The sequence below is a fragment of the Panthera onca genome, chromosome A2 (assembly GCF_046562875.1).
Source record: "Panthera onca isolate mPanOnc1 chromosome A2, mPanOnc1 haplotype 2, whole genome shotgun sequence".
Taxonomy (NCBI): domain Eukaryota; kingdom Metazoa; phylum Chordata; class Mammalia; order Carnivora; family Felidae; genus Panthera; species Panthera onca.
This window is the reverse complement of record NC_138340.1, coordinates 168,052,040-168,066,262: the sequence shown is the minus strand read 5'-3', so window position 1 is coordinate 168,066,262 and position 14,223 is coordinate 168,052,040. Positions and strand designations below refer to the sequence as shown.

The following is a 14,223-nucleotide window of genomic DNA, read 5'->3' as shown; positions in this document are numbered from 1 at the left end:
CATCATGAACATACTATATACACACACACTATACTGAGCACCAACTATTAAATATGTATTTTATAGCACTATTTTGCAAATAACTAAGGTTAGATCTTTACAAAGAAGCAGACTGAAAGGGCTCTACCGTCTAGATTCTAGAACCTGGAGGGTTAGCCTGGAGGGAGACTGTCTGTCTGCAGACATCTGTCCGTGCGAGCAGCAACGTTTCGGAATGCTACCTCTCCAGAGGAGCCAAGGAGGGCAGGAAGGCAACACTAAGTCTTTGCTTTTCTTGTTCTTACAGGAATTGCGATTTCAAAGTTTGAAAAGGACGGATAAAAATCCCTACATGTTTGTGAACCAATCTTTCAGGAATAAACTTTGGCTGAAGTACATTTTTTTTTTGTTTGTTTTTCATAACATGGTTTCATGTTAGGCCATTGGAGAGGATATCAACTCTATTTTGTAAAAAGAAAAAAAAAGTTCCTATTTCTGGACTTTAAAACTTGTAGGTCAATCTGAACATGAGCCAACGTGAGAACAGTAATAAAGGCTGAATAATGTCGGTAATTGTTTTTCAAAACCAAAAAAATGACTTGTATTTTTCTGTTTAGGGTACAGAATTCACATTTTGTTCTTGAAATAAAGGAAGATATTGGAGCCAATAATTTCACCATTTCTCAACTCCTTCCCATTTTAAAGTGAGGATAACAATTTAATAGGAATATCTTACAGCCGGTGGCATAAGAAAGGCAGGAAAACCACCCTGACGATTCTCCCCAATCGGTGAATCTGTCCTCACTGCCAAGCAGGAGAGAGAGTGGGTGCCCAGTCTCCTGAAACGTAGGCCCCGTGCCCCACGGTGGACGTGTCTTCTTTCATGGTGGATAAGGACTTGTCACCAGTGTGAGATGCTTTTGCAAACACTGTCCTTGAAAACAGCTATTTATTGACAATTAATGGACTCCAACTTAGAGCCATCTAGACCTAACCTGGGCACGTGTCTTCTTTTTAAAACGATCACAGCACCGATTACTATCTCACTAAGAAGCTGACCAATTAAAACATCTTTGCTTTTCAAAATTCACTCGTTGATGTTTTTGAAATGTTATTGTCTTTAACATTTAACTGTGCATGGAAATACCGCATACATATAACTACAATATTCATGAGGACCTAATTTCATTGCGATAATTTAAAGTCATTTTTATAAATGATTTACAAATCAAAAGGATTTTAAGTATAATTTGTGCACCATGATTACAAATTAGTACTTTGTTTTTAAAACAAAATTGGTTTAGGTTTTCTGAAATCAAGCAGGTGTCCCAGAGGTGTTTTTTTTTTTTAATAATTTTCTATCTAACCATATTATTTAAAATTCCTGAAATTTTAGGTGCTGTTTTGCTTAATAATAACCATGCTTCCCATGACAGTCTTTCTCCATTTTGTTTAAAAATACGTTTTCTCTGATAATAATTTAGAACATTGAAAATTTATCCTAATCACTTAAATATGTGATATATAATAGTTTGGTGTTTCTCAAATTGAAAATGAGATTCTTATCACAGAACATTAGGTTTTACACATAACAAATGTGAACTGCTCTTTGGAAGAAGTATTAGCAGGATCAACACATCCTTTCAAACTATTTATATTGTTTAAATATTTTGTAGATCTTGGGGGATTTTACATCCTCTATATTTTTTATTCATCAGTCAAACAGTCCTAAGTTCGTATGAATAATGTACTCATTTATCACATATAAATGACTTCCATCAACGTGCCTCTCTACAGCATTTTGCATCATGTTTAAAAGTTTTCTCTGTAAATGTCACTGAAATCGAAAATTGAAATTTATTATTCAATGAGGTCTGAGCTCTCATGACAAAAACAAAACAACAACAACAAAAAAACCCCACCACCTAATATCATTCACTCTTCAAGATATTAGCTGAATCTAGTCTTACATTGTTGAAAAGACACTTTGCTAAAGTCTTCTCAAGAATTAAAAGACACATTTTTCCTGCCCTGGAAATAAAGGATTTTAAAATAAAGGAAAAGAGAATGGAAATCTGGTGGATTAATTTATCAGTTTCTGAAACAGGGGACTAAACGGATCAGCACCTAAAATACAAACGCGTTCTTTTAATGAATTCCCTGGGCAATCCGTTTATCTTTAAGCTCCGAGCTGGAGGGTTAAACAGGCGTCGACGTGGACCAAACGGCGCGGGGGGGGGGGGGGGGGGGTTGAGGTGACCCAGCCAAAAAGAATACACTCTATGTGCACCAAGGTGTCAGCGAGGAAATACACTTTGTACTTACAAATACCTGCATTAAGAGTTTAAGGCCCATCTAACCATTTAAAAAGTGACCAAAAGCGAACTCCAGTGGTATCACCCCCGCACCCCCCCCCCCCCGCATTCTTCCTGAAAGCAGAGAAACCCAGGTAGCTCGTTCAATTCAGATTAAATTGGGAATGTGGCGCTTTGATGTTGGAAATGAAACCTTTGGGACCAATGAAACACTACCTAAAGAAAATAAATTTATCTGTTTACTTACTTCTTTATTATGTCATATCAGGTTTGTAAGGAAACAAAATAGTCTATCTGGCTTTGAGCTGCGCGCCCTGTCCTGCGCTCCAGCGTCCCCTGGGGTCGCAGACACTCTGCCACCATCCCCGGACCCCTGCATCACGCGGCCGGGCACCTCCTCTCGCTGCGGGAGAGCCGGGGCGGCCGCGTGGGGTCCCAGCCACCTTGGTGACCGAGGAGCTGGACGCCCCGGGATCCTCACGCCTGCTCGCGGTTCCTGGCGGTCGCGGTGAGAAGAGCGAGAGGGGCGTGCCCGCGCGGAGGGTGGCGGCCGAGGCCGCGTCTTGGGGACCGGGCCGGCCCGCCCCGGGAGCAACGCCGCGCGTCGCGGCGGGCTGGGGGCTGGCGCGGGGTCCCCTCCGGCACCGGGTCCCTCCTGAGCGCGGGTCCCGGCGGCCTAGGAAAGAGGCGCAGCCTGAGCGGCCGCCCGGGCCCGGGGCCCCCACCCGCCGCGCCTCCCGAGGCGCCGCGCGGAGTCTCGGCGGAGACGCGCGGTCAGCGCCACTCCCCTGACGTCCCCGGTGCCCCTCCGGCCGGGCGCGGGCCCCGGGAGCGTCCCCCACCCCCGCGCCCCGCCCGGCGCCCCGCGCGGCCTCCCGGGACCCCACGGCGTCCCCAGCACCTTGGAGGCCGGCCCTCGCGTCCTGGAGGGGCCTTCCCTTCATCCGCCCCCCGGTGCTGAGTCCCCCACCCAGGACTGGAGAGGCGCAGGAACTCTGCACACGCGCGCGCGCGCGCGCACACACACACACACACACACACACACACACAGGCGCGCGCGCGCAGGCCGTTGCTATGGAGAGCCCGGTTACCAACGAGGCTGAGGGCGACACGTCCCCTCCTCCAGGCCTCCCTTCCCTGCCTGCGCCCCCTCTCCGCCGACCTCCCCCCTCGCCCCGCTGGAGCTTCCGGGGCCCTTCCCGCCTCCTCCGCGGCCCCAGCCTGCAACCCCTCCTCTCCTCTTTCCCCTCCCAGGGCCGCGCCTGGGGTCGCCCCAGAGGCTGGAGAAGTATGCCGAGGCCCCGGGGCTCCCGGGGAGGGGGACAAGCCCCGAAGAGGGCAGCAGGAGGGACAGCAACCACCACCACTCAGGGCTTTGCACGAGGAGGACCCTCGGAGAGCGGCTAGAGGCGCGGGTCTCTGGGGCTGGACGACCGGGAGGCCCAGCGGGCGGCCGAGCGCCGGCCCGAGGCGAGTTTGCGGGGGGTGGGGGTTGGGGGGATGGTTCCGCAGGCCCTGCCAGGCTCGGGGCTGCGGGAGCCCCGGGGGCGTCCCACCTCGGGCCTGCTGGATGTTTGAGGGGGTCGCGGTGCGTGCACTGCGGGTGTATAATCCAGCACAGTTTCCCCGTTTGGCCTCCACTGGACCTGCGCTTCTCGAAGCCTGGGAAGTCCAGCCCGCGAGGAGCTCCTTCGGGAGCTGATGATGGGGGCGCCACCTCTGTGCCCGGGGCTCTGTGGCGCGCTGGGCTCCCGGCAGCTGTAAACACCGAATCAAAGCAGAACTCGGCCTAGGCCTTGGGTCAGTGGAAGCGAGTTTTTAGGACACTATTAGACAGAGGCAAGCACTTCGCAGGCACTCGACTCAGGTCTGTGGAGACCCCTTGCCCTGAGCCCTGGCCCCCGCGCTTCCTGGAGGGAAGAGCCCGGGCAGGGGAGGGGAGGAGAGGGGAAACGTGCAGGCTCCTCCTGGGCTGGCTGGCGGGGACTTGGGGGGGGGGGGGTGCGGTGGGCCCTGGAGGGGCCGGCTGTGGGGCAGAGGGGGGGGGGGCGTCGGGTTAGGAAGGGCCGCCGTCTCCAGCTGTCCCGAGCGCAGGAACAATGGTGAGGCAGTGGGAGAGGGGGACTGGGAGGAGGGCGCCAGGGTTTCCAGAAAAGGAGAAACCACAGAGCCCAGCGCAGACTGTCATCTGCATGTGACAAGGTCTCTCCCGGTTCCTTTCTTCCTCTTGTTCCTGCAGCTGTGGGCCTCGGAGAGGGCATTGTCCACACAGACGTTGGGTTTCAGCGCCCGGCTCTCGGCTGCTCGCCCGGGGCGTCGCGCACCGGGGTGCCCCAACCTGTAGCTGAGACCGGGGTCCAGGGCTTGGGGAGAAAGAATGTGGGGGAAGGGGCCAGGGGGGCGCGTGATGGGGTGGCCGATTGGCCGAGGGAGGCCTGGTCGCCCCCCAGATTCCTGCCGGGTCAAGGAGCTCGGGAGGAGCGTTCGACTGGGAGCTCAGCCCTGCGGCGCCCCTGCGCTCCTTCCCCCGGAGGCAGTGGTCCAGGCCCGGCCTTTCCCCTGAGGGAGGCGAGGACGGAGGCTGAGACGCCGTTTGCACCGCTGCCTCAGGCCGGCTCTGGTGGCAAAGTTCTCCTTCCCACCTCGGGCGAGGCGCTTTGTACTCGAACTCCAGACCTGAACACTCGCGAGTAAAGGGCGGGGTGGGAGGGCATTTCCTCGCTTGTTTTTACCGGGGTAATTCGGTCTGCTTCAATTTGGAGAGCAAAGAGCCCCCCATGGCAAAAGTGTTAAAACTAACTAGAAACAATAATTCGCCCTGAATTTTTCTCTCGCGAAGAGTTCCCACACCCCCACCCTTCCCACCGCAGAGGTCATAGTAAGGCCATGCGGGTCGATGGTTCTGGCCGAGTCCCCTCTCCCCTGAGCGCTGCCCTGAACTTGCCCGGTTTGAAGTGCGCGGGAGCTGTGGAAGGGAACACGGCTGGAAAGAAAGAGCCGGCGAAGGCCCGGGCGTTGTACGAATGACTGACAAAGCCGATGTCCATTCATAGTCTCGGGCGGGAGAGGGTGTTCGGAGAGCCGCGGCCCCTTAGCCAATTGCTGTCAGCAACATGTGGGGGGGGGGGGGACATCGCTATAGCAACCGGTGGCTGGGCCGCGAGCCGCGCCGCCGCCGGCCGGGTGCGCGCCGGGCCGGATATAAGGCGGGGCGCGGCGGCCGCTCTGGATGGAGCTGCGCGCGCGACCGGTGGCCCTGCGGGGACTGTCCCGCGCCGGCCCCGCGCCCGTCCTCGCCGCGCCCCGGCCCCGAGCGCCTCGCCCCGGGGCCCGGCCGGAGCGGCGCGCACACAGCCCGGCGGAGCGGCGGCGCAGAGCTGCGGGCGCCCGCGGGCTCGGAGCCGGTGCCGCAGCCGCCGCTGGGGCCACCGCGCACGGCACCTTTGTCTACGCCGGCCTCCCGAGAAGTTTGTGGTCAGAAGCAGGATGGCCCCGCTCGACTGTGGATCGGGAGCAGGGAAACGGCTGGCTGTGGTGATGGCGCCGCCGCTGCCCGCGGCCGCCGCGCCCCGAGGCCGCTCGGCCCGGCGCACGCCCCCCCCTCCTCCGGCTCGGGCGCCGGGCGCCAGCCCCTCCGCAGGTAACCAGGAGCTCGGGGGCCAGGGGCGCGGGCACCCGCGGGTTTGTAGGAGAAAGGAGAGAGGCTGGGGTGGGGGAGGGAGAAAGCAGGAGGGACCTACGGAGGGCACCGCCGAGCGGGTAGGTGGCGGGGCGCGGAACCAGAGGCTGAGGAGGGTGGAGGGTGCGCGCGGGGGCTGGGCTGGGCAACCTGGGCGTCGGAGAGCCCAGTGCGGGGGGCTAACTCAGACTCGAAGCAGGACACCTGTCAAAGGCTCTGGCTGGCGGGGGAGGTCTGAGGTCATCCCCCCAGTGGGTCAGGTTTGGACATCCCAGGGTGACCGCGTTGGTGGCAACTGTCCCACCCCCCTGGGCCCCTAGGAGACTGGCAGGACTGGGCTGGGGCCCTCGTTCTTGGACTTGTCCGGAGCCACCCCGGCAGTTCAGACCCTCAGGGAGAGAGGGGGGTGTGGGGGCAGCGGTGTGGGAACAGGAGAGGAAGCGTGGGGATGAGCAGCCAGGACGGAGGGGGGCCCACCGCCGGGGCATCTTCCTCCCAGCGCGTCTTGGGGCGCTCTTCACTGTTCTCTCTCGGTCCCGGAGCGCACGTTGTGCCGTCGGGGCGATTCGGGTAGAGGACCTGGGATGGGCACGCAAGGAGGGGCGAGCGAGGGGCAGGGGGGGCCGTGGGTGAGGCCGCAGGGTGCTCTGAGCGCCCCCCCCCCGCGCCCTCCCCCCACCAGTTAGAGAAATGCCTCGCTGTGGCCACCTCCCCTCCCCCAAAGGGAACCTGCGCTTTCGCGGACCCCCGAGGTGAGGCGGCCGCGTGCTCGCGGAGAGAAACTTCTGAAGGAGGGACTTCATTTCCTGCCTTCCTTAACTACCTGTACGGTTCTGAGCTGCAGCCTGCTTTGAGGTTCTAGAGAAGTCTGGAGACAGGTGGACCCCAAAATTAGGGGGTAAAACCCTCAGCAGACTCTCCCGCCCTTTTGTGTCACCAGTGCGCTGAACGGGCCGCGCTCCACGCTGGACGGTGGGGGGGAGAGGGGGGAATGACTCTGTCACTGTCGCCAGGGCCCCGAAACGCGCGCCCAGAGGGCAGTGAGGACCCTGTCCACGTTGGTCCCTGCGGGGCCGGACCTGCTGTCCGGGCCTTGCCGCCTGCCGCCTGCACCTGTGCGTCGGCCGACTCTGGGGTCCAGTTCCCGAGCTAAGTCCGCCGACAGAGGCCCCTGCGCGGAGCCCGGAGCCTTCCCGCCTGGGGCCCGGAGCGCAGCTCGTCCACGTGGTCTCTGCCCAGCCACCCTTCCCCGAATTTAGACGCGAGCGAAAATGCGAGGTGAAGGTCTGTGTGCGCGAGGGGGAGGGAAGCGCATTTCTTTTTATCAACCCAAGAGGAAACGCCCCCCACCCAACCAAGTTCGCCCACTTGGCTCCCGAGAAGGGGGTGGCCGTGGTGGGGGTAGCGCAGCAGAGATGTGCGCGGTGGGCGCTCGGCGCTCCCGGATGGGTGGATGCGGGCGTCGTTGGGGACGTGCGCGCGCGGCCCGCAGCCCGCGCTTTGTGGCGGGGAGGCCAGGCCAGGGCATTGTCCCCTTAGGGGAGGGGGCCGGGACCTCCTGGAAAGCCCTCGGTGCCGTGAGTACTGTCGGCCCCCAGGAGCACTGGCCCCTTTGTGTCGGGCGCTGCGGCCTGACCTTTCGGACCTCCGTGGGCTGCTGTAAGTAACTGAGCGGGAGGGACCGGGACCGGGAGGCGAGGAAGGCCCTAGGCCCCTGCAGCCGGACAGGGGGCCCGACACAGGCCTGCGCTCCAAGGAGCGCCTCGCCGGGGTCCCGACCCGCGACGCCGGGCCAGGCCAGGATGGGGCTTCTGAGCCTCGGAGGAAGAGGAAGGGCATCCCGAAGGGGGTTTGGTTCTTGCTGGGAAAACTCCTGCTTCACGACCACGGCGTCACCTACCCGAGGAAGCGCGTGTGTGCGCGCGTCAGATCAGGCCTCGGGGACCCGACTGCGCGCGCAGAACACGGGTCGGGAGCGGGCGCATCAGTGCAGCGGCCGAGTAGGAGTCGGGGTGTAATAGAGACGCCAGCGGTGAATCTGAAAGACGGCCGAGGGCACGATTCCTGGGGGGGCGGCCCATCTTCTTCGCTCTGTTCTCAGCTGGTCGCTCTCTGTTCTCCCCAAGACAATTTGCTGTGTATGAAGCTCTGCTAAAAATTAGTTCACACAAGGGTAGTCCTCCCCCTTTAAACATAAATATCGTAAATCTTCCCTGATGTCTTAAAACAGAGTAGTTCCCCAAAACTGATGTTTTGGGAGCGCTTAAAGGCGGCAAATAGACAGTTACCTTTTGCATATTTATTTTTGTCTATGCCTGAAAAAATAAACAAATGGCTTATTTTAAAACAAGGTATCCCCATTTATTTTTATTTAAGAATAATTATTTCTTGGACATTCTTTTCTCTTGCCTATCTAGGCTTTTTTTTTTTTTTTTTTTTTTTTTTTTTTTTTTTTTTTGGCTACTTGAATGGCAGATTTGCAAGTACAATTTCATCTGCACGAGGAACAATGGCTTTCACTTGCACAAAGGATTTCTCCCACCCTGGATTCAGACCGAAATGGCTCTTGCTCTGATAATAGCTTCTGAAAAGATTTTGTAATGCAGAGAATTAATACATGATTATTTCCGCCTGACTTCTCTCATTTATGAGAATTCTGTGGCAAATTCCAAATTAAAAATAGTTCAGTTAACAGCTTTAAAAAATACTTTTAAAATATTTTAAGACACCTCCCCCCCCCCCCCATATTTTTAAGTTCGGTCATTCCCATGGCCTGAAAACTATTGAAATTTTTGATCTGCCTTAAAGTGATCGTATGTTTTAGTGAATGCATTTTAGCAAATCTAGCATGAAACTCTCAAATAATTCTGAAATTATTCATCTGGGAAACCAAAGACAGATTTGTTATAGCAACTCATTAGTAGTCTCTAAAATCAATTTCTAAATTTTATAGGGAAAGGGATGTTGACAATTACAGTGACGTAAGAGTGCAGAGGGACAGTGTTTCCAAAACGGATTCTTTCAGAATGATTCGGACGAAAACATCCACGTATCAGAAGTTTCCTACTAATAAACTTAAATGCCCGTGCCCATAAATTTGGGGTACAAGCGTATTTTCAAATCGAAGTCAGTGGCTTAGGTAACAGACTGCTATTGTCAGCTGTTGACGACGCACAGTCTTGGAAAAATACTCCAATTTTCAATTTTGTTGCTACCTGTCAACAAATACTTGTTAGCATAAACTTTCGTAATTGTGCGGCTGCCTTAGTTCTCACAACCAAGTTTGGGTATAAAATGTTCTCTTTTTTTCTCTTCTTTTCTTTTAAGCTCACCACATGGACAGCTAAAGAAAAAAAGTTTTGAAGATATTTTGCCATAAATGGCTCAGAAGATCATGCAAAGGAAGCCCCATGCACCTCCACTCACAAGCGCAGATCAAAATAGTTTAAGTAGGTCAGGACAACGTCTGTAGATTCCGATTTCCAAGAGCGACCCACAAATTGCCTCTGGTCACATTTATTTCAAATCACAGCGTTTGCAATATTTTACATTCCAAATTCAAGGAGCTGCAGGTGGAAATGGTTGTGCAGTCAAGACACATCTAACCTGATGTAAAGTTGCCTTAATTATTCCTGATTATTTTTTTAAACCTCGTACTTCTCCTGCACCTGAAACTCAGCATTCAGCGTTTGTGTGTGTGACCCCGCATCCCAGGGCCCACAGCCATCCCGGCCCCTTGTGCGCCTCTCTCTGCCGCCACCCGGAAGGAGGGGTTCTGCTTCTAAAAGATGCCTGACTGTACGTGTCTGTCCAAGTCATAAATATTTAAACACTATTTTCTTTCAATTTCCAGTCAAGACTGACAGGATGTCTCTAATTAGTCGTGGGCTATCGGCGGGGCCCAGGACAAAATTGGGGGATCGCAGACGGGTTCAAGTCGCTCGGCCTTGGGGAGCAGGGACCCAGGAGGGGAGGGGCTGAGGCCCACCCCGCCCTGGTCACACCTGCAGCGGGGCCCTGGCTCAAACTCACTTTTAAGCAGATACCACGCTCATTTTTTTTTTTCTCTTAAAGCTCTTGGTTAGCAGGGATTGGAAGTTTTGTTTGTTTTCTTAATTCCACAAAAAGAAAGAAAATAAAATAATCACGAAGATTTTAAACCCCAGTCACTATGCCAAGGAAGGAATTCACCTGGTCTAATTTTATTTTTTAATTTCCATAAATTTTAGTTTCTTCCGGGTTTCTTAAGACCTGACTTGCAGCCAGCAACAGTTTTTCCTCCCGCTCGACCCTCCGGCCGGGCGCTGGGTAGGTCGGAACCACTGGGGACGGGAGGGGGGGAGCGAGGAAGAGTGATTTTTCGGGCTCTGGCTGAGATGCACCCCCCCCCCCCCCCGGGCCGGCTGGAGGGACGTTCCCAGCCCGGCTCTAGGGTCCGGCGACCTCAGCGTCAGACGCGCGGCGGGTCCGTCGGCCCTACCACCGCAGTCCTCCTCTGGGTCACACCCTCTTCTCCCCCACGCCCAAGCTCGGGAGTCCTCAGCCTCACCCACCCCTCCCCTGGCTGCAGGATTGGGATTGCGGATAGGCTGCGGGAGGTACGTCTGGGCGCCTCACTCCCAGCCTGGGACCGCGGTGGCCCTTCTCCGCGGGAGAAGGTTCCAACGCAGCTTGGAACCAGAAGAGACCATAGGAAATGGGACTCAGTGGGCACCGGGTCACGTCCTGTTCCCTCCCCTGCATCCCTTCTCCTCCAGCAGCACCTGGGACCCAGCGGGGGCTGGGCAGCTGGGAGGAGGGAGAGCGGGATCCGGAGAGGAAGGACCTCAGCTCCGGGAGCAGTCACTCTCCTTGACATTTTTCTTTGACCTTTGAGTCCACTCCACGCGCGCCGCGAAAGAGGCACTGTTCCACTACCCGCGCGTGCCGAGCGCATCGTGGGTCACGGTGACCGTCGGTTTCCTGGGGCAGGAACCCAGCCGGCCGGGGGCGGCGGTGTTCGGGCCACTCTGCCTCCTTGAAAAGAGCTTCGGTGCGACCTCTCCCTCGCCCGAGGCCTGGGCCAGGAGAACGTGTGGGCGCCGCGCCTGCCTGCATGGCCTCTCACCTGGAACCGAGTGACAACCGGGCCGCCTCTGCGCCGGTTCCCCGGCGAGCGCCCTGCGCAGCGGGACCTCGCGTCCCCGACCGCCTGCACCCACAGTCCGGCCCTTGGCCCCTGGCGCGCGTGCGACCGTCCGTCGGGTGCGCACCGACGCGCGCGCCACACCTCGAGGCGCGGCGCGTCCTCTGGAGCCAGCTGGCCACCACACGCGTGTGCGCTTCACGCCGCCAGGCAGGAAGGTTCAGGAAGTCCCCGTTCCCGGGCGCCGTCAACCACGTGGGCGCGAGGGGTCCTCCCGAGGCCTGGGCGGGATTCCCCCGCGCGGGAGCTTGGACTAAGCGCGGACGCGGGGACCCACAGTCGCCGGCACGGAGGGCGGGGTTGGGGGACGCGTAGTGAAGGCCGGGCGGGCCGGGCCCGGGCGGGGGGACGGCCGGACGCCCCTCCTTCGGCCGCGCCGCCTCCTTTGTTGTCCCGGCTCGGTCTGCCGAGGCGAGGCGGTCCCGCGGGGGGCGCGGGGGGAGCGAGTGGTCCTCCTGGAAACGCCCCCCACCGAGGTGCGGGCAAGGCCTCTTTCGGGGGCGGAGGGGCCGCCGCGAGGGGGAGGCCGCCCCAGCCGCGGGACGCAGTCAGGGGACGGAGACCCCGGCCCGGAGCCTCGCGGGCGCCCAGGGGCGCTGACCTGCGCGCCGCGCCGGGGAGGTCGCGGTCCCTCCCGCCCCGCTGGGCCGCGCCGCGCCGGGTGGGGTCCTCCGGTTTATTTATGGGGCTGCGGCTCTCGCCCCGCGCGGGGCGGGGACAGGGGTGCGGAGGGAGCGCGGGCGGCGGGGGTGGGTCCGCTGCTCCAGGAGCGAGAGCCTCCGGGAGGCAGCGGTGCCGGCGCGGAGGGAGGGGCGAGCGGGACGGAGGGGAGGGGTCCGCGCCGGGGAGGGGGGGGTGGGGGGAGAGGAGACCGCGGGACAGCCGCTCCGGCCCCTCGCGCGCCCCTCCTGCGCCCCCCGCCCCTCCGGGTCCCTCCCCCTGCGCGCTCCCCGCTCCCCGGCCCCCTCCCCGCCCTCCCCACCCTCCGTGTGCCTCCCCGCCGGTTGCCAGCCTCGCCGTCCTCCTCGGAGCCGGGCGTCCAGGCAAGAAAATTCGGCGTCTTTTCTCATTTAACCCGCGTTTCCATTAACTCAGTCCCGGCACCAGCTAATCCGCGGCACCGAAGGCAAAAGGAGGCTAATTAATGACCAGCTTTTCCAGTCAAGACCGGCGATAATTGCTTTGGTGGCCTTTATGATTACAAGATAAAAATGGCCCGGCCTGACATAAGAGGCCCTGTGTACACTCGGAGACGGGAGGAAATGAGGAGGTGGGAGGCTGAATACGGAGCAGAAAATTACTAATAGAAGAGAGATAATGAATAGGCCGGCCAGGCATTCATGGGGAAAAATCCATTTTGTTACCACGCGAAATTAGGTGGTGGAAAGGAGTTTGCTAATTGTTCTCATCTTGTAGCAACCGGGACCGAGGCGGGGGCGTGCGTTTCCATTCATTGCCCGGGTGGTGGTGGGGGGCGTGCTGGCCGGAGCCGCTTCTCACCGCTGCCACCGCACCTGACTGAGGGCGAGGCTGCCCCGAGAGCACCACGCTCCTTGAGCCCGGAGGGGACTCCGGAGAGATGCGCCCAAAGCCTGCCCCCCAGACAGTGGGACTCTGATGCTTTGTCTCCCCATTTTCCACACCGCCGGGAGGCGGCCTCCTGGACCCTGGCCTCCCCAGCGCCCCGCAGCTCCTTCCCAGGAAAAGGGTGAGGGGCGCGGCGGCGGGTCTGTGTCCCGCTGGCGCGCACGGAGGGTCCCAGGTCGGTGGGGATGCCTCGCCAAGTGTCCTCGCAGGCACGGCCCTTGCTGTGTCTCCGGGAAGGTTGAGGTGAAACTTTCAGAGATCCTGCCCCTCTTTTCTGCTGTGCGCTGTAGGGTTGTTTGACGTCTCTGTGCCCCAGGACCCCCCCCCCCCCCGAAACATTTGTGGTGCGTGCTCTGGATAAACTATTTCTCTCACCCTTGTCTGGACAAGGGATGCGGGCCAAAGAGTTCACGTCCTTACGTTTTGAAAATCGGTGGTTTTAAGAATAAAAGTGATGCCTCTGAGTTTCCTTTTGAAAACGCTGCAATCCTTAAGATGCGAATTAGACATAACTTCCCTCCTTGCTTGGGGGTGCTGTTCTGGAAGGCCCTCCCGCTGGGGCAGGGCCCACACCCCGCTGCGCTGAGCTGTCACGTTTTGGATCCGCTGGGAAAGGGTGGTTTCCAGGAGGTCCTGTTTGCTGGCCACTAACACACTGCTTCTCTCCTGTCCTGCAGAAAAGCAAACTAAAGCTCCCTCCACGCCGCGCAAAGCAAGGGGACTCGACCCCCTTCATTGTGCTCACGCTGGTCTCCGTCGTGGCCATGGTGGGGGTCCTCCTGGCCTCGGGTGCCATCTACTGCCTCCGCCACACCTCCCGCGCCAGGCTGCAGGACAAGCTGTCGGGACCAGGGGACCACCCGGGCCCGGACGCCACGGCCGCCTACCAGGTAGGGGCTCCGTTCACCCACTGGACACACAGATCAGTTAGCTGCCTGAGGCCCTTCCCCACGCCCAGCGGCTCCCTCACCCATAGTTTGGGTTCTTTTAGGAGGACGGTTGGAAACTCCTCACTAGCGTTCACATCAGTCCCTTGTAACCACCGTTTCACTGCTTTGTGTTAATCTTACTCTGTTCTCGGCTGGTCTCAGCTAGCTGTGAAAGCAGGTTGCTCAATGGAAATGTGGAAGAAGTAAGAAACATGAATTATGTATCTTTCTTTGTCTTTCTTAGTTTGGCCACTATTAATGAAAAAATGCCAAAGTTGCGAGATACGTTGGCTGTGTGGGTTTTTGAAGACGTCTCTTAAATTGTCGACTTCTCGGGGTCTCATATGAAAGGATCCTTTGACCTGAACCGTTGCTGCCCTCTGCTATTATTTGGATAAAGTGAAATCTAATGCCGATAAGTGGGAAGTAAACCAAAGACGTCCCCTTGAGAGCCAGGGGGGCGGCCTCCCGCGGGTAACACGGGACGTCCCAGACCCACCTGGAGACAAGTCAGAAGCCAAAGAGAATGTCAGGAAGGCAGGTTCAGAC

The 14,223-nt window shown here is 57.9% G+C and overlaps 1 protein-coding gene across 4 annotated transcripts in view; it reads left to right on the top strand.

Moving 5' to 3' along the window:
• The window catches only part of PTPRN2 (protein tyrosine phosphatase receptor type N2), an 812,735-nt gene that overhangs the window by 695,532 nt on the left and 102,980 nt on the right, over positions 1-14,223 (top strand). For all 4 annotated transcript variants that reach the window (XM_078436952.2, XM_078436943.2, XM_078436944.2 and 1 more), the window contains one exon: positions 13,423-13,635. In XM_078436952.2, coding sequence (XP_078293078.2) covers positions 13,423-13,635 — 213 coding nt within the window. The remainder of the gene's footprint in view (positions 1-13,422; positions 13,636-14,223) is intronic.